Below are 26912 nucleotides of genomic sequence, written 5' to 3'. Positions count from 1 at the left end.
ATCACTGCTTTCTTCCTGATTCTTTTTCTTTGTAAAATTGTCTTGTCTGCTTTGCAAATCCTTTTCCTTTTGATTCTTTTCCCTTCTTCCAGCTCCTGCCGTAATTTTTATGTTTTAACTTTTCTTTCCTTATTTTTGCATCATCCTAGATTCTTTTGTTCATATTTTTCTTCCTTCCTTTTCTTTCTTTTTCTTTCTGTTTTTCTTCTACATTGTTCCTTTGCTTTTTTTTAATTTTTTTCTTTTTTTTTTAATTAATTATTTTTTGGCTGCATTGGGTCATTGTTGCTGCACGTGGGCTTTCTCTAGTTGCAGCAAGCAGGAGCTACTCTTCATTGCAGTGCGCAGGCTTATCACTGTGGTGGCTTCTCTTGTTGCTGAGCACAGGCCCTAGGGCGCATGGCCTTCAGTAGTTGCGGCGTGTGGGCTCAGTAGTTGTGGCTCGTGGGCTCTAGAGCACAGGCTCGGTAGTGCTCATGGTGCACGGGCTTAGCTGCTCTGCGGCATGTGGGATCTTCCCAGACCAGGGCTCAAACCCGTGTGCCCTGCATTGGCAGGCAGATTCTTAACCACTGTGCCACCAGGGAAGTCCCTGTTTCCTTTTCATTTAAATAATTTGGTGACAACCTGTGGGATATTATTATTTTATGACCAAAGCTCCTCTCTCTCTCTCTCTTCATATATATATATATATAATATATAAAGAGAGAATATATATATATATAGTCTCCTATACATGAGAATTTGGTATAAGGATCTAAGATCCAACTCTAGAGACAGGGGCAGGGAGGTTAGAACATTAGTAAAAAAAACTGTAAGATAGCCTCACCCACAAGTTTCTCCTATAATTTTTTTTAAAAAGGCATAGAAAAGCAGTGTGCTGATTAAGGTGCATATATATGTGAGAATGTAGCTGTATGTGTGTAGGGCAATGTTGTGTGGTATATTTGTGAGTATGCCAGTAGGGTCATGAGAGAATTTTCCATTTCCTTCTTTTTCAATCTTCTAGATTCAAAGAAGTTAGACAGCATGGGTCTCTGTTTGCATGAAAATTATTGATTTTTCAGGGTATGTCCTAGAGATCTAAAACCTTCTGACATGTATTTTGACTCTTGGCAAATATTCACATGAGGTTCATCAGGAGTACACCAATATCTTCAAGCTCATTCCATTTAGATTATAGGAACACTTTGCATTTAGGGCTATAGAAGCCAAATGTAACTTTATCTCCTACCTGTGAAGAAAGTCTACATGATAATTTTCTCATTATTTGTGTTGCAGCATCAATATTTGCAGAAAACTTTGGGCCAAGCTTCACAAAAGGTGAAGGCTTCTTCTCTGTCTTTGCCATTTTTTTCCCAGCAGCAACTGGGATTCTTGCTGGTGCCAATATCTCAGGAGATTTGGAGGTATGTTGTTTCCTCTGCTTTGTAATCCTGCGAGGTAATGGTGCACTTGGGCAGGACAAGGAGCTACAGACATCAACAGTGACCACGTTTCTCTATAGATTTCAAAACTGTAAGATTTCTGCAAGGTTTCCATTTATTTAAAACTTCTCACTTTAATGACACATTTTACTGCCAAACTATCCTATTCCAGACAGTTCTTCCAAAAGTCTTATTCGGTGATATCAGAAGGACAGAGTATATTGACAGTGTGTCATATTTCCAACAAAATGAGTATAATTCAGTGAAAAATAATGTCAGAACCGGGCTTCCCTGGTGGCACAGTGGTTAAGAATCCTCCTGCCAATGTAGGGGACACGGGTTCAACCCCTGGTCCGGGAGAGCCACATGCCACGGAGCAACTAAGCCTGTGCGCCACAGCTACTGAGCCTTCACTCTAGAGCCCATGAGCCACAACTACTGAGCCCACATGCCACAACTACTGAAGCCCATGTGCCTAGAGCCCGTGCTCAGCAACAAGAGAAGCCACCGCAATGAGAAGCCTGCGCACCGCAACGAAGAGTAGCCCCCGCTCGCTGCAACTAGAGAAAGCCCTCACACAGTAACAAAGACCCAATGCAGCCAAAAATAAATAAATAAATTTATTTAAAAAATATATCAGAACCACCCTTTCTCTTTTAAACACATAATGAACTGAATATTCAAGAAAAAACAAAAACAAAACCAAATCACTTTATTACTGAATACTTATGTCATTAAATTCAGAGGTACATGCACTCATTTAATAGGTATTTATTTAGCAGTCTACTCATAATATTCTATGTTAAGTACTGTAAGGAGCATTGTATTAGTTAGGATATTAGTTTCAATGTTTTATAAAAGGCCAAGAACAGTGACCTAATTAAGACAGAAGTTTGTTTTCCCAGTGCATAAAAATTCAAGGCCATAGGCCATCTACCGGAATAAGAAAGGTCTGCTCCAAAAGGTAGCCCAGAAAACCCAGATGACCTCTCTTGTATTACCATTCCCTTGGGGTTTGCCCTCATCTTCAAGGTCCAAGATGACTGATCACTTCCAAGATCACATTCCAGTCCACAGGAAGGGGGATAAGGAAGTAGAGGGCAAACAATCACTTCTGTTGACATTCCATTGACCGGAATTTAGTCTCTGTGACCTTACCTCGTTGCAAAGAAGACTGGGAAATGTAATCTCTACTTGGACAACTATGTCACCAGATAAAATTTAAGGGGTTCTAGTATTAAAAGGAGGAAGGTGAAAATGTATATTACAGGACAATAAATAGTCTCTACCACACGTGAAAAAAAGTAGAAGACACAGGTTTTACCTCAATAAGTTTATAATCAACTTTGGAAGACAAGAAATATTTGCAAGAGTCATGAGGAGATAGGTATAAATGAAAACTGAATGCATTGTCCAAGTTCATTATGAAATAAAAATAATGAAGAAATAATTACATTAGGGATGATTTTCTCAACAAAGTAACTTTTGAGCAGGAACTAAAAGCAAAGGCTGGATACTGACAACAGGTCAGAAAATATAAGGCTATTCCAGGCAGGAAAAACAAAAGAACAGACAGGAATGGGAAAACTGTGGGACAGTAAGGAGTCTCTCACGATTCAACTGGAGAAGCCTTGACGGGCTGGGTAACCTTATAAGGTAAGGAGAAAGGCTGTTGAAGGGACCTGAGCGAGAGAGGCTTACCCTAGAATATAATTCCATGAAAGTGGGGACTTTGCCTTTGGATTTGTTCACTGCTATGTCCTTGGAGATAGGAAAGCTTCAAAAAATATTTATTGAGTGAATGAATAAAGGCATTTAGATTTGTTATATTAAGGACCGCAGTGCCATGGTAAATTCTTTTTGTTTTTTTTAACATCTTTATTGGAGTATAATTGCTTTACAATGGTGTGTTAGTTTCTGCTTTATAACAAAGTCAATCAGCTATACATATACATATATCCCCGTATCTCCTCCCTCTTGTGTCTCCCTCACACCCTCCCTATCCCACCCCTCTAGGTGGACACAAAGCACCAAGCTGATCTCCCTGTGCTATGCAGCTGTTTCCCACTAGCTATCTATTTTATATTTGGTAGTGTATATATGTCCATGCTACTCTCTCACTTCATCCCAGCTTACCCTTCCCCCTCCCCGTGTCCTCAAGTCCATTCACTACGTCTGCGTCTTTATTCTTGTCCTGCCCCTAGGTTCTTCAGAACCATTATTATTATTATTATTTTTAGATTCCATATATATGTGTTAGCATACAGTATTTGTTTTTCTCTTTCTGACTTAACTTCACTCTGTATGACAGACTCTAGGTCCATCTACCTCACTACAAATAACTCAATTTCATTTCTTTTTATGGCTGGGTAATATTCCATTGTATATATATGCCACATCTTCTTCATCCATTCATCTGTTGATGGACACTTATGTTGCTTCCATGTCCTGGCTATTGTAAATAGAGCTGCAATGAACATTGTGGTACATGACTCTTTTTGAGTTATGGTTTTCTCAGGGTATATGCCCAGTAGTGGGATTGATGGGTCGTATGGTAGTTCTATTTTTAGTTTTTTAAGGAACCTCCATACTGTTCTCCATAGTGGCTGTATCAATTTACATTCCCACCAACAGTGCAAGAGGGTTCCCTTTTCTCCACACACTCTCCAGTAGTTATTGTTTGTAGATTTTTTGATGATGGCCATTCTGACTGGTATGAGGTGATACGTCATTGTAGCTTTGATTTGCATTTCTCTAATGATTAGTGATGTTGAGCATCCTTTCATGTGTTTGTTGGCAATCTGTATATCTTCTTTGGAGAAATGTCTATTTAGGTCTTCTGCCCATTTTTGGATTGGGTTGTTCGTTTTTTTGATATTGAGCTTCATGAGCTGCTTGTAAATTTTGGAGATTAATCCTTTTTCAGTTGCTTCATTTGCAAATATTTTCTCCCATTCTGAGGGTTGTCTTTCCATCTTGTTTATGGTTTCCTTTGCAGTGCAAAAGCTTTTCAGTTTCATTAGGTCCCATTTGTTTATTTTTGTTTCTATTTCCATTTCTCTAGGAGGTGGGTCAAAAAGGATCTTGCTGTGATTTATGTCATAGACTGTTCTGCCTATGTTTTCCTCTAAAAGTTTTATAGTGTCTCGCCTTACATTTAGGTCTTTAATCCATTTTGAGTTTATTTTTGTGTATGGTGTTAGGGAGTGTTCTACTTTCATTCTTTTCCACGTAGCTGTCCAGTTTTCCCAGCACCACTTATTGAAGAGGCTGTCTTTTCTCCATTGTATACTCTTGCCTCCTTTATCAAAGATAAGGTGACCATATGTGTGTGGGTTTATCTCTGGGCTTTCTATCCTGTTCCATTGATCTATATTTCTGTTTTTGTGCCAGGACCATACTGTCTTGATGACTGTAGCTTTGTAAGAGTCTGAAGTCCAGAAGCCTGATTCCTCCAGCTCCATTTTTCTTTCTCAAGATTGCTTTGGCTATTCGGGGTCTTCTGGTTTCCATACAAATTGTGAAATTTTTTGTTCTAGTTCTGTGAAAAATGCCATTGGTGGTTTGATAAGGATTGCACTGAATCTGTAGATTGCTTTGGGTGGTATAGTCATTTTCACAATGTTGATTCTTCCAATCCAAGAACATGGTATATCTCTCCATCTGTTGGTATCATCTTTAATTTCTTTCATCAGTGTCTTATACTTTTCTGCATAAAGATCTTTTGTCTCCTTAGGTAGGTTTATTCCTAGGTATTTTATTCTTTTTGTTACAGTGGTAAATGGGAGTGTTTCCTTAATTTCTCTTTCAGATTTTTCATCATTAGTGTATAGGAATGCAAGAGATTTCTGTGCATTAATTTTGTATCCTGCTACTTTACCAAATTCATTGATTAGCTCTAGTAGTTTTCTGGTAGCATCTTTAGGATCCTCTATGTATAGTATCATGTCATCTGCAAACAGTGACAGCTTTACTTCTTCTTTTATGATTTGGATTCCTTTTATTTCTTTTTCTTCTCTGATTGCTGTGGTTAAAACTTCCAAAACTATGTTGAATAACAGTGGTGAGAGTGGGCAACTTTGTCTTGTTCCTGATCTTAGAGGAAATGGTTTCAGTTTTTCAGCATTGAGAACGATGTTGGCTGTGGGTTTGTCACATATGGCCTTTATTATGTTGAGGTAAATTCCCTCTATGCCTACTTTCTGGAGGGTTTCTATCATAAATGGGTGTTGAATTTTGTCGAAAGCTTTTTCTGCATCTATTGAGATGATCACGTGGTTTTTCTCCTTCACATTGATTTGCGTATATTGAAGAATCCTTGCATTCCTGGGATAAACCCCACTTGATCATGGTGTATGATCCTTTTAATGTGCTGTTGGATTCTGTTTGCTAGTATTTTGTTGAGGATTTTTGCATCTATGTTCATCAGTGATATTGGCCTGCAGTTTTCTTTCTTTGCAAAATCTTTGTCTGGTTTTGGTATCAGGGTGATGGTGGCCTCATAGAATGAGCTTGGGAGTGTTCTTCCATCTGCTATATTTTGGAAGAGTTTGAGAAGGATAGGTGTTAGTTCTTCTCTAAATGTTTGATAGAATATGCCTGTGAAGCCATCTGGTCCTGGGCTTTTGTTTGTTGAAAGATTTTTAATCACAGTCTCAATTTCAGTGCTTGTGATTGGTCTGTTTATATATTCTATTTCTTCCTGGTTCAGTCTTGGAAGGTTGTGCTTTTCTAAGAATTTGTCCATTTCTTCCAGGTTGTCCATTTTATTGGCATAGAGTTGCTTGTAGTAATTTCTCATGATCCTTTGTATTTCTGCAGTGTCAGTTGTTACTTGTTTTTCATTTCTAATTCTATTGATTTGAGTCTTCTCCCTTTTTTTCTTCATGAGTCTGGCTAATGGTTTATCAATTTTGTTTAGCTTCTCAAAGAACAAGCTTTTAGTTTAATTGATCTTTGCCATCGTTTCCTTCATTTCTTTTTCATTTATTTCTGATCTGATCTTTATGATTTCTTTCCTTCTGCTAACTTTGGGTTTTTTTTTTTCTTCTTTCTCTAATTGCTTTAGGTGTAAGTTTAGGTTGTTTATTTGAGATGTATCTTGTTTCTTGAGGTAGGATTGTATTGGTATAAACTTCACTCTTGGAACTGCTTTTGCTGCATCCCATAGGTTTTGGGTCATCATGTTTTCATTGTCATTTGTTTCTAGGTATTTTTTGATTTCCTCTTTGATTTCTTCAGTGATCTCTTGGTTATTTAGTAGCATATTGTGTAGCCTCCATGTGTTTGTATTTCTTACAGATTTTTTCCTGTAATTGATATCTAGTCTCAGAGCATTGTGGTCGGAAAACATACTTGATATGATTTCAATTTTCTTAAATTTACCCAGGCTTGATATGTGACCCAAGATATGATCTAACCTGGAGAATGTTCCATGAGCACTTGAGAAGAACATGTATTCTGTTGTTTTTGGATGAAATGTCCTATAAATATCAAATAAGTCCATCTTGTTTAATGTATCATTTAAAGCTTGTGTTTCCTTATTTATTTTCATTTTGGATGATCTGTCCATTGGTGAAAGTGGGGTGTTAAAGTCCCCTACTATGGCTGTGTTACTGTCGATTTCCCCTTTTATGGCTGTTAGCATTTGCCTTATGTATTGAGGTGCTCCTACGTTGGATGCATAAATATTTACAATTGTTATATCTTCTACTTGGATTGATCCCTTGATCATTATGTTGTGTTCGTCTTTGTCTCTTGTAATAGTATTTATTTTAAAGTCTATTTTGTCTGATATGAGAATTGCTACTCCAGCTTTCTTTTGATTTCCATTTGCATGGAATATCTTTTTCCATCCCCTCACTTTCAGTCTGTATGTGTCCCTAGGTCTGAAGTGGGTCTCTTGTAGACAGCATATATATGGGTCTTGTTTTTGTATCCATTCAGCCAGTCTATGTCTTTTGGTGGGAGCATTTAATCCATTTACTTTTAAGCTAATTATCGATATGTATGTTCCTATTACCATTTTCTTAATTGTTTTGGGTTTGTTATTGTAGGTCTTTTCCTTCTCTTGTGTGTCCTCCCTAGAGAAGTTCCTTTAGCATTTGTTGTAAAGCTGGTTTGGTGGTGCTGAATTCTCTTAGCTTTTGCTTGTCTGTAAAGGTTTTAATTTCTCTGTTGAATCTGAATGAGATCCTTGCTGGGTCGAGTAATCTTGGTTGTAGGATTTTCCCTTTCATCACTTTAAATATGTCCTGCCACTCCCTTCTGGCTTGCAGAGTTTCTGCTGAAAGATCAGCTGTTAACCTTATGGGGATTCCCTTGTATGTTATTTGTTGTTTTTCCCTTTCTGCTTTTAATATTTTTTCTTTGTATTTAATTTTTGGTAGTTTGGTTAATATGTGTCTTCGTGTGTTTCTCTTTGCATTTATCCTGTATGGGACTTTGCGCTTCCTGGACTTGATTAACCCTTTCCTTTCCCACATTAGGGAAGTTTTCAACTATAATCTCTTCAAATATTTTCTCAGTGCCTTTCTTTTTCTCTTCTTCTTCTGGGACCCCTATAATTCGAATGTTGGTGCGTTTAATGTTGTCCCAGAAGTCTCTGAGACTGTCCTCAATTCTTTTTATTCTTTCTTCTTTATTCTGCTCTGCGGTAGTTATTTCCACTATTTTATCTTACAGGTCACTTATCCGTTCTTCTGCCTCAGTTATTCTGCTCTTGATTCCTTCTAGAGAATTGTTAATTTCATTTATTGTGTTGTTTATCATTGTTTGTTTGCTCTGTAGTTCTTCTAGGTCCTTGTTAAATGTTTCTTGTATTTTTTCCATTCTATTTCCAAGATATTGGATCATCTTTACTATCATTACTCTGAATTCTTTTTCAGGTAGACTGCCTATTTCCTCTTCATTTGTTTGGTCTGGTGGGTTTTTACCTTGCTCCGTCATCTGCTGTGTGTTTCTCTGTCTTCTCATTTTGCTTAACTTACTGTGTTTGGGGTCTCCTTTTTGCAGGCTGCATGTTCGTAGTTCCCGTTGTTTTTGGTGTCTGCCCCCAGTGGCTAAGATTGGTTCAGTGGGTTGTGTAGGCTTCCTGGTGGAGGGGACTGGTGCCTGTGTTCTGGTGGATGGTCTGGTTCTTGTCTTTCTGGTGGGCAGAACCGCGTCTGGTGGTGTGCTTTTGGTGTCTGTGACCTTATTATGATTTTAGGCAGCCTCTCTGCTAATGGGTGGGGTTGTGTTCCTGTCTTGCTAGTTGTTTGGCATAGGGTGTCCAGCACTGTAACTTGCTGTTTGTTGAGTGGAGCTGGGTCTTAGCATTGAGATGGAGCTCTCTGGGAGAGCTTTCGCCATTTGATATTACGTGGAGCCAGGAGGTCTCTGGTGGACCAGTGTCCTGAACTTGGCTCTCCCACCTCAGAGGCACAGGCTTGACACCCGGCCGGAGCACCAAGACCCTGTCAGCCACACAGCCCAGAAGATAAGGGAGAGAGAAAGAAAGAAAGAAAGAAAGAAAGAGAGAAAGAGAGAGAAAGAAAGTGAGAAAGACAGAAAGAGAGAAAGAAAGAAAAAGAAAGAAAGAGAGAAACAGAGAAACAGAGAAAGAGAAGAAAGAGAGAAAGAGAGAGAAAGAAAGAGAGAGAAAGAAAGAGAGAAAGAGAGAAAGAAAGAAAAAAGAGAGAGAAAGAGAGAAAGAGAGAGAGAAAGAAAGAAAGAAAAAGAAAGAGAAAGAGAAAGAGAGAAAGAAAGAAAGGAAAGAAGGAAGGAAGGAAGAAAGAACGAAAGGAAGAAAGAAAGAATGAAAGAAAGAAGGAAAGAAAGAAAGAAGGAAGGAAAGAAAGAAAGAAAGAAGGAAAGAAAGAAGGAAGGAAGGAAAGAAAGAAAGAAGGAAGGAAGGAAGGGAGCGAGGAAGGAAGACAGAAAGGAAGGAAAATAAAGTTATTGAAATAAAAATTTTAAAAATTAAAAATAAAAAAAATTTTTAAGTAATAGAAAAATAACAAAAACAGACAGACAGAACCCTAGGAAAAGTGGTAAAAGCAAAGCTATACAGACAAACTCACACAAAGAAGCATACACATACACACTCACAAAAAGAGAAAAAGGAAATATATATATATATCTATATATATTTAAAAAAAGGGGGAGGGAGCAACCAAATCAATAAACAAATCTACCAATGATAATAAGCTCTAAATACTACACTAAGATAAACATAAAACCAGAAACAAATTAGGTGCAGAAAGCAAACCCCACATGTACAGTTGCTCCCAATGTCCACCGCCTCAATTTTGGGATGATTCATTGTCTATTCAGGTATTCCACAGATGCAGGGTACATCAAGTTCATTGTGGAGATTTAATCCACTGCTCCTGAGGCTGCTGGGAGAGATTTCCCTTTCTCTTCTTTGTTTGCACAGCTCCTGGGGTTCAGCTTTGGATTTGGCCCTGCCTCTGCGTGTAGGTTGCCTGAGAGCATCTGTTCTTCACCCAGACAGGACGGGGTTAAAGGAGCAGCTGATTAGGGGGCTCTGGCTCACTCAGACCGGGGGTGGGTATGGAATGCCGGGCGAGCCTGCGCCAGCAGAGGCCGACATGACGTTGCAACAGCGTGAGGAATGCCGTGTGTTCTCCTGGGGAAGTTGTCCCTGGATCGCGGGACCCTGGCAGTGGCGGCCTGCACAGGCTCCCGGGAGGGGAGGTGTGGAGAGTGACCTGTGCTTGCACACAGGCTTCTTGGTGGCTGCAGCAGCAGCCTTAGCGTTTCATGCCCGTCTCTGGGGTCTGCGCTGATAGCCGAGGGAAGTCTCTTGCCTCTTCGGCAGTTCCAGACTTTTTCTCGGACTCCCTCCTGGCTAGCTGTGGCACACTAGCCCCCTTCAGGCTGTGTTCACGCAGCCAACCCCAGTCCTCTCCCTGGGATCTGACCTCCGAAGCCCGAGCCTCAGCTCCCAGCCCCCACCTGCCCCGGCGGGGGAGCAGACATGCCTCTCGGCCTGGTGAGTGATGGTCGGCACCTATCCTCTGTGCGGGAATCTCTCCTCCACACCCCTGTTGCTGTGCTCTCCTCCGTGGCTCCGAAGCTTCCCTCCCACCCCACCTCCCCCACCTCCGTCTCCCCCAGTGAAGGGGCTTCCTAGTGTGCGGAAACTTTTCCTCCTTCACAGCTCCCTCCCCGAGGTGCAGGTTCGGTCCCTATTCTTTCGTCTCTGTTTTTTCTTTTGCCCTACCCAGGTACGTGGGGAGTTTCTTGCCTTTTGGGAGGTCTGAGGTCTTCTGCCAGCGTTCAGTAGGTGTTCTGTAGGAGCAGTTCCACATGTAGATGTATTTCTGATGTATTTATGGGGAGGAAGGTGATCTCCATGTCTTAATCCTCTGCCATCTTGAAGGTCTCTCCATGGTAAATTCTTGAGCAGAGATATGGCATAAAAAAAGAGTATGCTGAGGCTCAGAAAAATTAAGTAACTTGTTCAAAATGATTCAAGTTGTAAGTAGTACTGCTTAGCAAAATTTAGCTCTGGATGTTGAGCTTCTGGTTTCTCAGATTTGGAAAAGTATCAGAGGTCACTGATATACATTTCTGTATACTGTAAGACCACATTTAAATTAAAGAATATTGTGCTTTCTTTAGACTCCTCAGAAACAAGTTTTTATTATTAGATGCTTAGTAGTCAGTTCAGCTCAACCAACACTTATTACTTACACCAGGCACCAGAGGAGCGAAGAAGAGCTTGCTTAATCCTTCTCTCAAGGAGCTCATGGTCTAAGAGAGAGACAGATTAACTCTATATGAATCATAAAAAAACAAGAACAAAATCTTGTGTAAGGGAAATATGAAACAGTAACTGCCTGTCCCCAGAGAAGTAAGGGAAGTCTTTCAGAGGAGGGGACACTCAATCCAGATTTGAAGTGATGAATAGGAGTTCATCAATAGGACAAAGAAGGGAGGGACATTTGGAACAGAAAACAAGGACTGTAAAAAGGCTCAGAGAAAGATGCTGCTCATGGAAATTATTTTATGTGTGGAGTGGGGTATGCAAGTAAAATCTTTTCATCAATATATTAATAAACATATTTATAAAGGAACTTCTATGTGTCCTAGGCACTCTGGGAGTAAGCAAAGAACTAGAGGATATCCCAATCTAAAAAAAAGGCAAGGCTTAGAATTCCCTTCTCCCAAGATAAGTGCTAACTTGATTTAGGATTGCTGTATTAGTAAAGAATTTTATTTATCTATCAATCTGTACTGAGAAACCTCTGATTTTGAGTTTACATTGTAAAGAAAATGAGTTTACATGTAAAGATGTCCTATCATGATTTTTAGGGCACATGTGGTCATAGTATTGTTGTAAAAAGTTGCATTTTTTCTATTTAAAAATACTTGGGTGATTTTACAATTAAGTTTAACTTTTAGCATATACACTACTGTACACTGTTATGTAGAACTCAGAAATCCTTTAAACTACAGACAGTGGAGTTTGGATATTATCCCACAACTAGCTAGAGACACTAAGGAAGTTAGATCAGAGAGTACCATGATTAGATACTCATTTTAAAGAGTTTGCTAGCAGCTTGTGAGGGATGGATTAGAGGGTGGGGGGTGATAGGTAGGGAGACCAGAGGCAGAAGATCAGTTAGAGGATATCACAGTAGTCTGGATAAGAGATGACATGAGCCTGAATTAAGGCCATGGCAGGGAAAATGGATCAAAGTGGTCAGCTTTTGTTAGAGTTAGGAGGGGAAATGGAAAGGATGCTTTTTTTTTTTTACTATGATCTGCTGTAAGAAAACATTATATATCACAACCAAGTGCCTACATGCAAAAATTTCTCCAAACAGTTCAATACTGTATTACAAATGATGTCTTCCGATATTTTCACATCAGTTCTATTCTACTGTGTTCTTTTCATGCTGGCTAGTAACCTAGTGAATTGATTCCATGGTGAATAGAGGCTCAGATTTGGCCATTGGGGTTGAAATGGCAGAAGGACATCAGAGGTGAGATGTCTAATGGGCAGCTACATGTACGAGTCTGGAGCTCTGGAAAGAAACTAGGCCAGGACTGGAAGCCATGGCATGGATGAGTCCATCCAGGTCTGGGTAAGAAGGAGGAGAGAAGCAGACCAAGGTAGTGCCCAAGGGATATTCAAAATATAAATGGTAGAAAAGGAGTCCACAGAGAAGAAAAAGAAAGAGCTAAGAGGTAGGTGAACCCAAGAGAGAGAAAGTCAAGAGAGAAGAATGCTATGAGAAGTAATAATCAACATGATCAAAAGCCAGAGTGGTCAAGCATGTTAAGGACTGAGAGGTGACCACGTGTTGGGAAGTGGCAAGGAAACTTCAGAACTTATAGATAATATTTCTTTCTGAGAGTGAAACTAGAACATAATAGGTGCAGTTCAATTTAGGAAACATGTATTGTTTATACACTATGAGGATATGCAAGACTCTACCTCTGCTCACAGCCTCAGAATCCTTCTCAAGATGGCTCTTCAGGCTGCCAGTGACAGTTAACAAGCATTAGCACATGCATTCACCATGAGCTGATTTTTCTGATGGATTTGATCAGCAGATTTAAGTTAACAAAACACAAAACTCAGACTTTGACTGCATTGATTGCTCACTTGTATCGATGAGTCTCATGTCATCTGGTGGGGGAACTGATGTCTACTGAGATTGTGCTTTCTTCAATTCGGTATTTATTGACTCCTACTATATGCCAGCACTGTCTTTTATAAGCAATGAATACACTGAAATCTCTATTTAATAATCCCTGTTAAGTTGAATTCTATTATTTAGAAGTTATGCTGCTTGGAAATTGATTATTATATGATTTAGCCCCCAAAATAGGATATAAAGTGGTATATTATATATGATGTGAGCTCAGCTCAGTGAATTTATATATATTTATGGGCAAGAGAAAAGCCCATTTTCTGGTATAAGCTTAAATTTGCCTCTTTCTTTGTGCCTGCTTATGGAAATTAATATCTCCTATTGTAGTTATTCCTGAACTAGATTCCAAATGGGAGATTTGAGGGATTGGAGAATTTAGCAGATCATCTTTTTGCTCAGTCAAAAGTAATTTTTTTTAAAGTAAGCCTAAGCTTAGTACAAAACAAATACACACACAGATATCGTCAATGTGCCGGGTATGTTTGTGTGTCCCCCCTAATACTTTAAGATCTGATACAGCTGCATGAAATTCACAGGAGATAAAGGGGAGGGGAAGGCAGTGGTGAACTAACTAGTCTACTTTTCTATAAAAACTCCCTCCTGGACAGTTATAAATCTCTTCTGTTCAGCACAAAGTTATACAGATTTCTTTATTCTCTCTAAACACCCTGTCTTTGTCCAAAAAGAACTGGAGCTCACCACTTTGCCATTTGCTTGATTTTTTTCTTTAGACGTCGCCTCAGGAAGGGTAACCTAAAATTTTCAAAATACAGAACTAACTCCAAGTGATGTCTGTCTGTTTCTTATTCCACTCTATCTCCTCATTCCTTCACATTGTTTTTTCAAAGGATCCCCAAGATGCTATCCCCAGAGGGACCATGCTGGCCATCTTCATCACCACTGTCGCCTACATAGGAGTTGCTATTTGTGTAGGTAAGTTGTGTGTCTCTGGTGTCAGAATGCCAGAATTACAAGGGGTCCAGTTGTTTTTCATGTCAAGTGGGCTTTCCATGGAACGTAAGTTGAAATTTTTTAAATAGGTAACAATTTTAATTCCCTTCTTGGATGCTCTAGGAGTTTGAATGCAATTAAGCTGTAACACAGGTGTCTCTGGGTCAGGGATAGAGTAGAGGTAATCAGATTGTCATTCTACCCGAACACAGAAAGGATCCCATTTTGATGCTCTAGGTGATATTTCCACTGCCAAGGAAGCCACCATTTCCAGCACCCTCCTCCCTTGCCTTTAGGAGGCAGGTGAGGAACAGAGTAAGAGAAAAGAAGCCCAAAAAACAAAACAACAATGACGAAAGCCTTAGGAAAGTACACAAGATACAGAATTGATGACTGTGTCTCCTCCTTGCACTGCTGGCATAAAATATGTGGATTTGCCTGCTGTTCTTTTTTTTTAATTTATTTTATTTTTTATTTTTTTTAACACTTTTATTGGAGTATAACTGCTTTACAATGGTGTGTTAGTTTCTGCTTTATAACAAAGTGAATCAGCTATACATATACATATATCCCCATATCTCCTCCCTCTTGCATCTCCCTCCCACCCTCCCTATCCCACCCCTCTAGGTGGTCACAAAGCACCGAGCTGATCTCCCTGTGCTATGCGGTTGCTTCCCACTAGCTATCTATTTTACATTTGGTAGTATATATAAGTCCATGCCACTCTCTCACTTCGTCCCAGCTTACCCTTCTCCCTCCCCGTGTCCTTAAGTCCATTCTCTACGTCTTAGTCTTTACTCCTGTCCTGCCCCTAGGTTCTTCAGAACTTTTTTTTTTTTTTTTAGATTCCATATATATGTGTTAGCATACGGTATTTGTTTTTCTCTTTCTGACTTACTTCACTCTGTATGACAGTCTTATTACTCAGCCATAAAAAGAAACAAAATTGAGTTATTTGTAGTGAGGTGGATGGACCTAGAGACTGTCACGCCTGCTGTTCTTAAGCTGACTTTTGTTCCACGTGCTGCCTGCAGCCACACCTCCTCCTGGTTGGGGGTCACCTCAAGCTTATGCCATTATTGGAGAGGAAGGAATGTGGAACATTCAGAGAAGAAAAATTTTCTGTGCACACTCAGGAATACAGTTCCAGGCTGGACCACTATGGAAGCCCAGATGGCCATTTAAAAGGGCACATCCTAATTGTCCTCTGCTTACTATCAAGGAAATTGAGAAAGTACATATATCTGGAGTTGGATTCTTTAGGAAAAAACAAAACAATTAACTTAGGTTCTTTCTTCTCTCACTGTCTCTTATTTCAAGAAATTGGATAATGTTGTTAAGTGTATTGTTGTGACATTTCCAAGTTTAGTTACATGCAAAGAGATTTTATTCCAGTGCTTTAGGAAATCGACACATTTTTTAATGACATTGAGATCACCTAAATTTCCCAAATGGTTTTTCTTTCTCACACAAAGTAAGGAGGAAGAAATGAGTAAAGGAATAGACCTGACTTCAGAGATTCTTCTCCTTTATTGCTTCTTATGGGTAGAAAAATCTGTGTTTCTATACTTTTTCCAGGGTAAGAAAAGGATAGTCATGGGGTCCCTGGCCTGTCATTAGAGCAAATAATGGTTCATGGCTTGGCTTCATAGGAATTTGGGGAGTTCTACTATGCAGAAGTTAAAACACATGATTTTTAAAAGTCAGCTCAACATAAATGAACAATGCAAAAAGGTAAAATCTGAAATGGATCGTTTTGCTTGGTAACCAACATCCATACTTTCAAGTACTTAAGCAGAGGCTGGCAGGCCACTTCTCAGGGCTATATAAAAAGGATTCCTGCACTGATTATTTTAAATGGCTCTTTCAACTAAAAGATTCTACAAGCTTTAAGTCTTTCCCAGATTCAAAGAGCAGGAATTCCATGACTATAATTGAGGGTTCCCATTAGTATCTGTTGCTGGGACGTCTCTTAAAATAATTAGCAAGGAATGAGAACTCACCCTGCCTGGAGACTGAAAAGCCAAATGAACAGTTTCATTGACTGGCATTTAGTTTGCAAAGTATTTATCCTTCAGGGAGTTCAGAAAAGTTTATATATATATATATATATATATTATCACACCTATATTCATACCTTTCAATAATCCTATCAAATACATAATGGCAGAGATTACAGTTAGAAAAATTAATAATAACAGTCAGTGATTAAAATATATATCAAGAATCTTTAAAAAGTTCATAACTCATTTTTAGGGAATCTATCCTAGAGAAATGCTTCGAATTACAGAAGAAAGATTTTATGTGCAAAGATGTTCATAGGATTGTTTGTAATGGAAAATAACAGAAATACCCAAATGTATAAAAATAATAGAATAGACTGAGATAAGTATTTGATAGGATATTATTTGACCATGAATATTACCTAGGAACTCTTAATATTTTATCTCAAAATATTTTCTGTATCATTTAAACCATTAAAATTGTATAAGTAAAATTATAATGGTTTAAAAAAGTTAGGCAAGGAAAATCATTAGTAGAAAATAAGAGCTCAGTTCTCCTAATCACTAGAATTCAGTAATGTCATCCCTTGGTTCTCTCACAGATGAGAAAATAAATTCTTCTATCTGAAAAACTCCCAATCAGTAGCACTAACCCAGAAATTTGAATTGAATCAATATTATGTGCAAAGCACTGCTGAAAGGAAGGGAGTCTCAATCCCAAGTGTCTTCCAGAGGCAGGCAAAAAGCTAGGACTTAAACTACCCAAGGCAGTGGAAGTGGCAACCTCTTAGAGATAGGGGTCACTCCCAGGCCTCAGAGGATGGGAACTTCCAGGTACCAGTCAGAGGAAGTGTTGACAATGAAGACAGGATAGGTCAAAGTAAACTAAGTATGTTTTCAGAAGAAAAACCTTAAGGGAGCAGAACCCTTCATATAAAGAAATGACAAGGCTTCGTTGTTTTCCCAGGGGCCTGTGTGGTCCGAGATGCCACCGGGAGCATGAATGACACCGTCATTTCTGGGATGAACTGCAACGGTTCAGCAGCCTGTGGGTTAGGCTATGACTTCTCAAGATGTCGACATGAACCATGTCAGTATGGGCTGATGAACAATTTCCAGGTTCGAACCTCAAAAAATAATAATGTTTATTGCTTCCATTTTTAGAACATCATGTATAATGAAACTTCTGACTCCGCAACAGATTGGTTATTGACTGATTCGAATTCAGCAAGGAACAATTCGTGTAGGAGGAAAGGGAGTCATACAGGCATTCATTATGTGGTTACACTCACTGTGGTGGGGAGAGAACAGGCAGTTGTATGAATTGCATCACCAGGGAAAGATTACCACCGCCGTTATGCATCTTCCAATCAATTGTGTTAAGATTTCCTGGTGGGGAGATGGAGAGACTTTGATTAGCTAGCACTAGGAATGCATTTCATGCCTGGGCTTCAGCTTAGGAAAAGCCTCTGTTGTGGTCCTGGAGTGTGTGGAGGACAAAGCCAAGAGGGAAACTGTGAGTGGCAGTTGGGGGGAGGTAAGTGAGGGGGAAGGAACAAGGGAAGTTGGGGAAACTGTGGAACTTAAAACATATTAATTTGTCTGAATGATTGGTGAGCAGAGGGAGAGGCAAATTTGTCGTGAAGGCTTCATTCATCTAGTTTAACAACCAACAAAGAGAAATTAACTCAGCTGAAGTCATTATTCCAAAATACGACTTAAACTGATAGAATCTCATCATGTCTCAGATCTAAAATTATGTTTAATGAGCACAGAAAAAGCAAAGGTTTGAAGAGCCTCTATGTGCAGGAAGAACAAGAAAAGCTAATGCCTTTAAAAAGACTGGTAAACAGCTGGGTCCCTCCCCAAACCTTATTAAAATACCACTTTCTGCTGAATAGAATTTCCCATTGTCCAAGAAACAGATGCCCAGAAAGGACAGAGGGGGAAAATGTTGTCAAAATCCTTGAAATCATTTCCCCGTTTATTCTTTACAGTATCTTCTGGATGTATTGTAGTGAGCATTTATTATTTTTATTAAAAAAAAAAAAGAACAAACAATAACAAAGCCATTTCCATTTTGAAAGAAACAATTATTAAGAACTTGAGAATGAAGCAGGGGAAAAAATATATGATTAGAAGCAATTAGCTTATTAAAGAGATTCCAAATCACAGAAAGTGGAAAGGGAAGCATGTGCATAAATTTTTTTTTTTTTTTACTCTCTGTTGGCTGAGTCTCCTTACTTGAACCTCTCTCCTCAAGGTCATGAGCATGGTGTCAGGGTTTGGCCCCCTCATCACTGCTGGCATCTTTTCTGCAACACTCTCCTCGGCCCTGGCCTCCCTCGTCAGCGCACCCAAAGTTTTCCAGGTGACAAAGGCACAAGAGCATGTGCTTCTCCCTCCTTCTGTTGCCACTGAACATGGATCAAGCTGAAATATCCATTCTCACCGGCAATCATTTTCCATCACTTTCTGAAGCAGTTTAATGTTTGCATCTGGCTCCAATGCTATGTCTGCCACATAGTCAAGATCAATTCACATAATATAAAGAATGATAAACTGCAGTGTTAACTTGTGCTCCATATTATGTATCACTTCGTCTTTCCCCAAATCTTGTTAGAATCACCCAGGGAAAATGACTGTGCATAGGTATAAATGACGAATTTCTCCTCTTCTTTTCCATTAGGCTCTGTGCAAGGACAACATCTACAAAGCCCTGCAGTTCTTTGCAAAGGGATATGGGAAAAACAATGAGCCCCTGAGAGGATACTTTCTCACTTTTGTTATAGCCATGGCGTTCATTCTTATTGGTTTGTAGTTTTCTTGTTCTTACTGAAAGCCAAAGAATTCTGATTACTCATAGGGTTTTCCTTTGAGCTTGAGACATTACCTGTTTTATGTTTAATACCCCATTTGGGAATACTGGAGTCTGTCTAAGAAGGAAATGAGAAATCCTGTGTGTGGAGGGCCTTTGAGGACTTGAGGTGGGCTTTGGACTTTAATCTCTTCTTTGAATCTGAATGTGGGAAATCCATCCAACCAAATGCAACTGAAGCCTTCCTCCAACCCACCCAATATTGTCTAATCCCACAGTGTCCCCCAGCTGCCACCTGTCTTTACATCTCCTGACAGCCAGCAGGAGAGGTGAAGTGTCTGCTCTCAAAATGTGGTCTGTTGACCACCTGTGTCAGAATGAAAATCACCTGTGGGTTTGTTAAAGTGCAGATTCGTTAGGCCCAACGCCAGAGTTAGAATCTCTGGTGATAATGAATCTGATTCTTACAAGTTCCTGAAATTCACAGACCACTGAGGTTTGAGAACCACTTAGCTCAGCTCTTTCTCCTTAAGCAATAATCTGCGCTCCTTCTCCCTAAGCAATATAGAAATAGCTACACAATCTTGGAGAGGCACATGCATCATAGTCAGCCTGCACACTCCTCACTCCTCCCTAGGGTACCACGATTGTGGGTGAGCATATTAGAGGAAAAGAAGCAAAAGGCAAGGATGATGGTAACTATGCATAGACAGGCAGAGCCAGATTCAGCAGTGGTGCCAAACAATGGGGGGCTCCTCCTCATCACATAAACTCAGGAAGTGACTCTCTATATCTACACATAATCACTCTTCTGTTTATTTTTTTTAAATCTATGTTTGTTACATTTTTAAAAATTAAGTAAAAAAGTGATTATGTGTAGATATGTTTCAATTGTGTAATTTAAACTTTAAGACTTCAAATTATTGTCCTAGACTGCATTTAAGTGATCAAATAGCCCAAAATTTTAAAAATTGTATAAATTAAATAATACTCTCAAAGGTCACTCTTTCAGAACGCTGCAGATTAGCTTCGTGGCGCCAGCTTCGTGGCAGCTATTTTTGCCTACTTTCTTGCTGGCGTCTGTGTTCTAGATTCACACCCAGCTGCCACCTACATTTGCATCACTGAGGCTGATAGCTGTCTGATTTTCAGATAAATGAGAATGTCTCTAAATTATTTTTATATCATGTAGTAAACAACCCAGCTAGGATTCAACCATATTGGACATTTAGATACTGAGGTAAAACTTTTTTTGGCAAACCTTGAGAGGTAGAATTCTCTAGAGGTGTAGAAAAGTACAAATGACTAACAAAAATTCTGAAAGTCAGAGAGAGCAAGCTGGGTATATGCAGAGATGTATCCAATTAGATGATTCTGGTGCACTGGTATTTAACTAACCTGTCACCCTGCAGAACCTTTTGATTGTATACAAAGCAGATAAAGAACACTATGTTTGGTACCTCTGAAATAGCTACAGGGGAGTTTGTCATCTGCCTGGTCTCCAAATACTCTATCTACTCCCACTCGAATCTTCTGTAGGTAGAGGTCTTGATTGTCTATATTTTTTGATTGGTAAGTTTTCTCGTTTCTTACTTTATAGAAACCCTGGCTGAAAATATATTTGTAAATGAGTGCAGCCCCAAAGAAAAATCACTAACTTCTTAAACTTTGATAGATGCTAGCTATGCTTTCAATTTCCAAATAAAGTCAAGCTTCCAGGCTATAACAGCTGTTCAGCCCCTGGTCTCATCACTCATATGTACATACTCAATTCTGCTTCGTTCACAGCGGAACTGAATACCATTGCTCCCATCATCTCCAACTTTTTCCTGGCCTCATACGCACTTATTAATTTCTCCTGCTTTCATGCCTCTTATGCAAAATCTCCAGGTAAGTTGACTTTTCAAAACTAAAATAAATCTAAGCAAACAGTTTGTCTCAATAAAATGAAATAAGTCAGTGAAAAGTGCCTGATCTGTGTTTATATGTTTCCTTATATCCTAGTGGGTGGTGTAATTCACTTTATTTTGGTAAGTTGGGGGATGACTTCTGAAATAGAAAAAGAATCATTTGAGCAATGGCCTTTTTGACCAACCATAAAGTCAATTTTCTCCTGCAGCAATAAATTATTCATTGCAAGAGAAACCACATTTATTTCAGCAATAGAAAAACACCACTATTTATTTCCAGGGTGAAGGTGACCACAGAAGTGGAATGAATGTATGTATTTGCAACTTCCTTACTATCAATTTGTTTCCTGCCCATGGTGCAGAAGAGAAGGATGATAGTTCCCATAATTGCCTGCTGAGTGCAGTCAGTGCAAATTCACATTGAAGCTGGTGACATCCCTATACTCCTCACACTGTTGTTTAAAGTGGTGCAAAATTTCACACCAAAGAACCTTCCCCTTTCTTTGTCACCCCTCACCTCTTCTTTGCTTCCACTGGCCAGTTAGAAGAAATTCTAATTTTCTTCTGCCTTTCCACCAGAATAGAGACTTGTCTTTATCAACCCTCAGAAAGTTCTTCACTACAAGGACTTTTATCAAGGATATAAACACATCTTCACTTTATTAGGGTCTGCCAGGAACTCAAACCTCCTTTGGAAAACCTGCTGCAAATATGACAAAATATAGATGGAAGGAGAGCCTCATCCACTCAAGGCCACTAGGCTCCAGAAGATAACTGAAGAATTTTTGTTTCTGTTTTGTTGCCTTGTTTTAAATAGAGAACAGAAGGTTCTAGTCAGGGAATACAGCAGATCATAGAAATGTGTGCTGCCATACCATGTTGTGTTCATTTTTATAAAACAAAGTGAAGTAACTGAGGTTGGCAGGGGTAAGAGTGGAAAGGAAGGAGGAAAAGAGGAAGAGAGAAAAAGAGGAAAAATAGAAAAGCACAGAAACACACACACACACAGAGTCAGACTGAGAAAAATAAAGGCATTTCCAGTGATGTTCGTGAAGTGCTATTTCCATCTCGTGGCCACTTTGGAAATTGCTCCTGAAGACGGAAAGTTCTGTTGTGTTTTGGCAACTCCAAATTTAAAATATGCTTTACCCGTAGACCAAATGTGCCGTTCAAATCAGGGCTTATTTATCCTGACCATACTGTCGCCCAGCTTCTTTCATTTCAGGGAACTAATAGAACACGGAAACCCCCATGCATATATGAATGGTGAGAAATATTTTCTTTGCAAAATGCATGATAAATTAATGCATCAGGTTTAAGAAGCCATTACAGAAAAATTTCTCCCTCATTTGCCATAGATTATTATTTCTGAAAGGGCAAGCACGATCCTCTTAGAGTAAAAGAAGAGCTAGTACGAAGTCAGTGGATTGACTTTTGATGACTGCTCTGCCTTCCCCATGGGAACAATAAGCCTATTGTCTTAACCTTCTCTTTCTTGAGCCACCAAGGTGTTCATCCCCCAAGCACCACCCACCCCCCCACCCCGCCAGCTGCTCCCCACTCTTTCCATCTCTCCTGCCTCCTTTCAACTCTTGATGGCATAGATATCAGATGCTTAGGGATTCGTTGTTTGGGAAGACATCCTGGCATGCAGGAAGTGCGGAGGGGCTATGATTGACACATTTTCTACATTTCACAGCTTTCTTATTTGGTGTAATTACACCTTCATAGGCCAGGGACCAAGATCACAGAAAACAAATAATAGAGTTAGGAACTTGACCTAAAAGTTCTGATTTTTATGCTAGGAAAAAAACCATGTTACCTACAGTCTAATAATACACAGTGGTATGATGGTGATAGTGTGGAAGTTTTTCTTGGGCACATAGATTTTTTTTTAAATTTCAGGATGGAGACCTGCATACGGTATTTACAACATGTGGGTATCTCTTTTTGGAGCTATTTTGTGCTGTGCAGTCATGTTTGTCATCAACTGGTGGGCAGCTGTCATCACTTATGTCATTGAGTTCTTCCTCTATATCTATGTGACTTACAAGAAGCCAGGTAAGATAAGATGGTTTGTATTGCAGGGGGTTTCCTAAGAACTCTCTAACTATCCATTCACTCAACAGATGTTTATTTGGCAGCTTCTATGTGTTTAGGTGTGCCATGTGTATGGTGGATATTAATAATATAATGTACTATGATAACAATAGTTAAACTCGTTGAACACCTTAAATGTACTCATTTAATCCTCACAATAGTGCTGTATATTAGGTACTATTAGTCTCATTTTACAGATGAAGAAACTGGAGTTCAAAGAGATGACCACTCGCTGAGGTAACCGTCAGGATGGGATGGAGCTGATATTTTAACTAGAGTGTGTATGATACCAAACCCCACAAGCTGTCCACTATATCACCTTCTAAAGTCCTGATAAACGAGATATAGTCCCTGTCCTCAGGAAGCACAGTCTTACACATAAGCAATTAACTATACTACAATATAGCAAGCACCGTGAGAGTGACATGAACAAGTTACTGAGAAAAGGAGAAGAAATGACTAACTGTGAGTAGAGATGTACAAGAAAACTTCCCTGGGCTTCCCCGGTGGCGCAGCGGTTAAGAATCCGCCTGCCAATGCAGGTGACACGGGTTCGAGCCCTGGTCCGGGAAGATCCCACAGGCCGCAGAGCAACTAAGCCCGTATACCACAACTACTGAGCCTGCGCTCTAGAGCCCACGAGCCACAACTACTGAGCCTGCGAGCCACAACTACTGAGCCCATGAGCCACAACTATGGAAGCCCGCGCGCCTAGAGCCCGTGCTCCACAACAAGAGAAGCCACCGCAATGAGAAGCCTGTGCACTGCAACGAAGAGCAGCCCCCGCTCGCCACAACTAGAGAAAGCCCACGTGCAGCAACGAAGACCCAACATAGCCAAAAAATAAATAAATAAAGTAAATAAATTTATAAAAGAAAAGAAAACTTCCCTGGTTCATGGCTTTTGTTCCCAGGGTCAAGCACTCAGTAGGCACTTATAAATATTTGTTGAATGAACACATAAGCTACTTTAAAAAAAAAAGGCAAGAGACTAGGATTGGTTAATCAGATAGAGCCAGGGAAGGTTATTCTAGGCAGAAGAAAAAGTGTGAGTGAAGTTAGGAAGCATGCAAGTATGTGGCATATTTAGGAAGCTCCAAGGCCTTTAGCACGATGGAGTCCTTGGGTGCTGAGGAGAAGGGGCCTGAAGGTGAGCCTGGAAGGGTAGGTTGGGCCAGATAAACTTAAGTGTCGTGCTAAAGAATCTGGAGCAGCAAGAAGCTGCCATAGATCATTCAGTTGGATCTGAACTTTGGATGTTACCTCTAGAACCAGTGAGAAGGATGGACTGAAGCTGGGAGAGGCTAGAGATTAAGGAGTGCAGTACTCAGAGGTCCAGTCTCAGGGGCCAGACAGGCCCTGAGCCATCCTCACACTCTCCTTACCATTACTCCACAAGTAAAATAGAGAAGGTAGTAACTACTTTGGAGGGTGTGCTTTTGTTGCTTTTCCTTATCACTTTATCCATTTTTAACATCAGGTATAATTTATATATGGTAATATTAACCCCCTTTAGATGTACAGTCTGTAAGTTGTAACAAACTTACCCAGTCTTGTAACCAACACCACAATCAAGATAGAGGACATTTCCGTCATCGCTAAAAGATTCTGCGCAATCTCTTCCCCCCAACTTAGCCCCTAGCAACAACTTTTCTGATTTCTGTTCCTATAGCTTTGTCTTTTCCAGAGTATTATGCAGAACCATATAAAATAGTGTGTAGCCTTTGTGTATGCTTTCTTTCACTTAACATGAGGTTTTTAGATTCATCCATGTTGTTGCAGGTAAAAGTATTTTGTTCCTTTTTGTTGTTGAGTAGTATTCCATTGTATGAATAGATCTCAAATTTTTAAAAAATGTATTCACCTTTGATGGACCTTTGGGTTGTTTCCAGCTTGGGGTGATTATATCTAAAACTGCTATAAACATTCACACACAGGGCTTTATGTGGACATATGTTTTCGTTTCTCTAGGAGTGGGATTTATGATTATATAATAAGTGTACACATAACTTTATAAGAAACTGCCAAACTGTTTTCCAAAGTAGCAGTATCATTTTCCATTCCTAACAGCAGTGAATGGAAGTCCTAGTTGCTCTGCATCCTTGGTAGCACTTATTACTGTCAGTTGATTTTTTTTTTAAAAATTCTAATTGGTGTGGTTTGGTCTGCATTTTCCCGATGACTAATGATGTCAAACATCTTATTTGCCATCCACATATCTTCTTTTGTAAAGTGTCTGTTTAAAAATCTTTTGCCCATTTTTTGAGTTGTTTGTTTTCTTATTATTCAGTTGTAAGACCTCTTTATATATTCTAGATGCAAATCCTTTAGCAGTACATGTTTTGCAAATGTTTTCTGCAGGTCTGTGACTTGTTTTTTCATTTTCCTTACAGTTTTTTTTGTGAAGAGCAGACATTCTTAACTCTTATAAAGTCTAATTTATCATGTTTTTCTTTTATGGTTGGGCTTTTTGCTTCTAATCTATCTTTCCCTAATCTAAGGTTACAAACTTCTTCTGAAAGTTTTAATGCTTTAAATTTTTAATTTATGTCTCATCCATTTTGAGTTAATTTTTGTAGTGTGAGGAATGGCTCAAGGCTGATTTTTTTGCATATAAATATCCAATTGATTAATAGGGTTTTTAAAAGAATGAAATAACCTAAGGTATGCTAAATGCCCAGTGCATAGTCAACACAATCAATATTAATCTTCTTTATCTCCAGATAATTATATTCATCATTTTCCTGGCTATTCTGAGCAAGACTGGGGAGATGGTTCTGTCTGCCATCTGGGATGAATCTGTACATTCCCATCAGGGACTTCTTATAAAATTTAGAGCATCCATCTAATATTTAATTTTTTTAATTTAAGTCAGGACATGGCAGTGCTTACCTCCCTTATTATGAAGATTAGGTCCTAAAAAATCAAACTAAAATGCTTGCTAAAGATTGACCCTCTTCATGGACATCTGGAAGTAAGAATTCCCGAGCTATTCAGTTTTATTATTCAAATATAAAGATTACTGCACACTGTCTTATGTATGCAGAAATGCCTCTTTTCTTTTCAGTTTAAGAATTTGTGAAGACCTCTTGAATTTATTCAGGGGCTGACCATTTTCCCATATCTATCTGCCTGCAATGTGTTTATAACACAGCCTATCCCACCGAGTAAGGTTTCTTAGGCTGCAGCTCTAAAGTCTGATCCTTAGCTGGAAAGAGAGGTCTCACTTCTAAGAATTCACAAAGTGTTCATAGAAGGACACACTGCTCTTTCTAGGAAATACTACATTATGTTTTCTCTTATTTGGGTGTTCGTCACTGCTGACATAGTCAAGGAAAATGATAGAAGGGGATGGCTTATAAAAATAGTCACAGTATACAGAGGGAAGCTGGGTGCTTTTATGCCAGATTTCTCCTTCGTCCACAGATGTGAACTGGGGCTCCTCCACGCAGGCTCTTTCCTACGTGAGTGCTTTAGACAATGCTCTGGAACTAACTACAGTGGAAGACCATGTGAAAAATTTCAGGTAAAACTGGCTTCTCAGGCATCCTGGTGTCATTTCACATTAGAAGTAGCTTTCCTCTACGGGAGACCAATGCACTAGATACACGCTTTATGGATATATTCTAAGATAGGCAGTCTTACAAAACTGCCGCATTTTCACGAGAGCACCTCCTATGAATGAGTGCTTCTTTTCTTCTACTCTGAGCTATGCTCATCCCCAGCTATAATCTCTCATAGTGCTGGCTGTCACCTTCCATGAACAGATAGAGAGGGGATCTCAGTGACATGATTTCAGAGAGATGTCCCCAAATCCCTACACACATTAATCATTGTTGCTGTCTCCATTCAGCTTAAGGCTTTGTGGCTTACTGAATTCCCTTAGGAGAAGTTACACTCTAAGTTCTTCATTAGTTATATCTTATTTTGAATGGAACCTCAAACCACAAGCTTTGAAAGGAGGGTGAAGGAAAATAACATGAAAATACTGGTTGGAAAAGGACAGGTTGTATTGGGGATTTGGGATAGGGT

General features: G+C 39.4%; 1 protein-coding gene across 6 annotated transcripts in view; it reads left to right on the top strand.

The window, feature by feature from the left end:
* Positions 1-26912, top strand: part of SLC12A1 (solute carrier family 12 member 1) — a 92353-nt gene that overhangs the window by 24738 nt on the left and 40703 nt on the right. For all 6 annotated transcript variants that reach the window (XM_061180337.1, XM_061180336.1, XM_061180335.1 and 3 more), the window contains 8 exons: positions 1282-1409; positions 13948-14032; positions 17021-17172; positions 18317-18424; positions 18743-18866; positions 20660-20761; positions 22687-22842; positions 26307-26406. In XM_061180337.1, coding sequence (XP_061036320.1) covers positions 1282-1409; positions 13948-14032; positions 17021-17172; positions 18317-18424; positions 18743-18866; positions 20660-20761; positions 22687-22842; positions 26307-26406 — 955 coding nt within the window. The remainder of the gene's footprint in view (positions 1-1281; positions 1410-13947; positions 14033-17020; positions 17173-18316; positions 18425-18742; positions 18867-20659; positions 20762-22686; positions 22843-26306; positions 26407-26912) is intronic.

This window comes from Eubalaena glacialis, chromosome 2, assembly GCF_028564815.1.
Source record: "Eubalaena glacialis isolate mEubGla1 chromosome 2, mEubGla1.1.hap2.+ XY, whole genome shotgun sequence".
NCBI classification, from domain to species: Eukaryota; Metazoa; Chordata; class Mammalia; order Artiodactyla; family Balaenidae; genus Eubalaena; species Eubalaena glacialis.
Note: the sequence above shows the minus strand (reverse complement) of the source record. Positions and strands in the feature narration are given on the sequence as shown.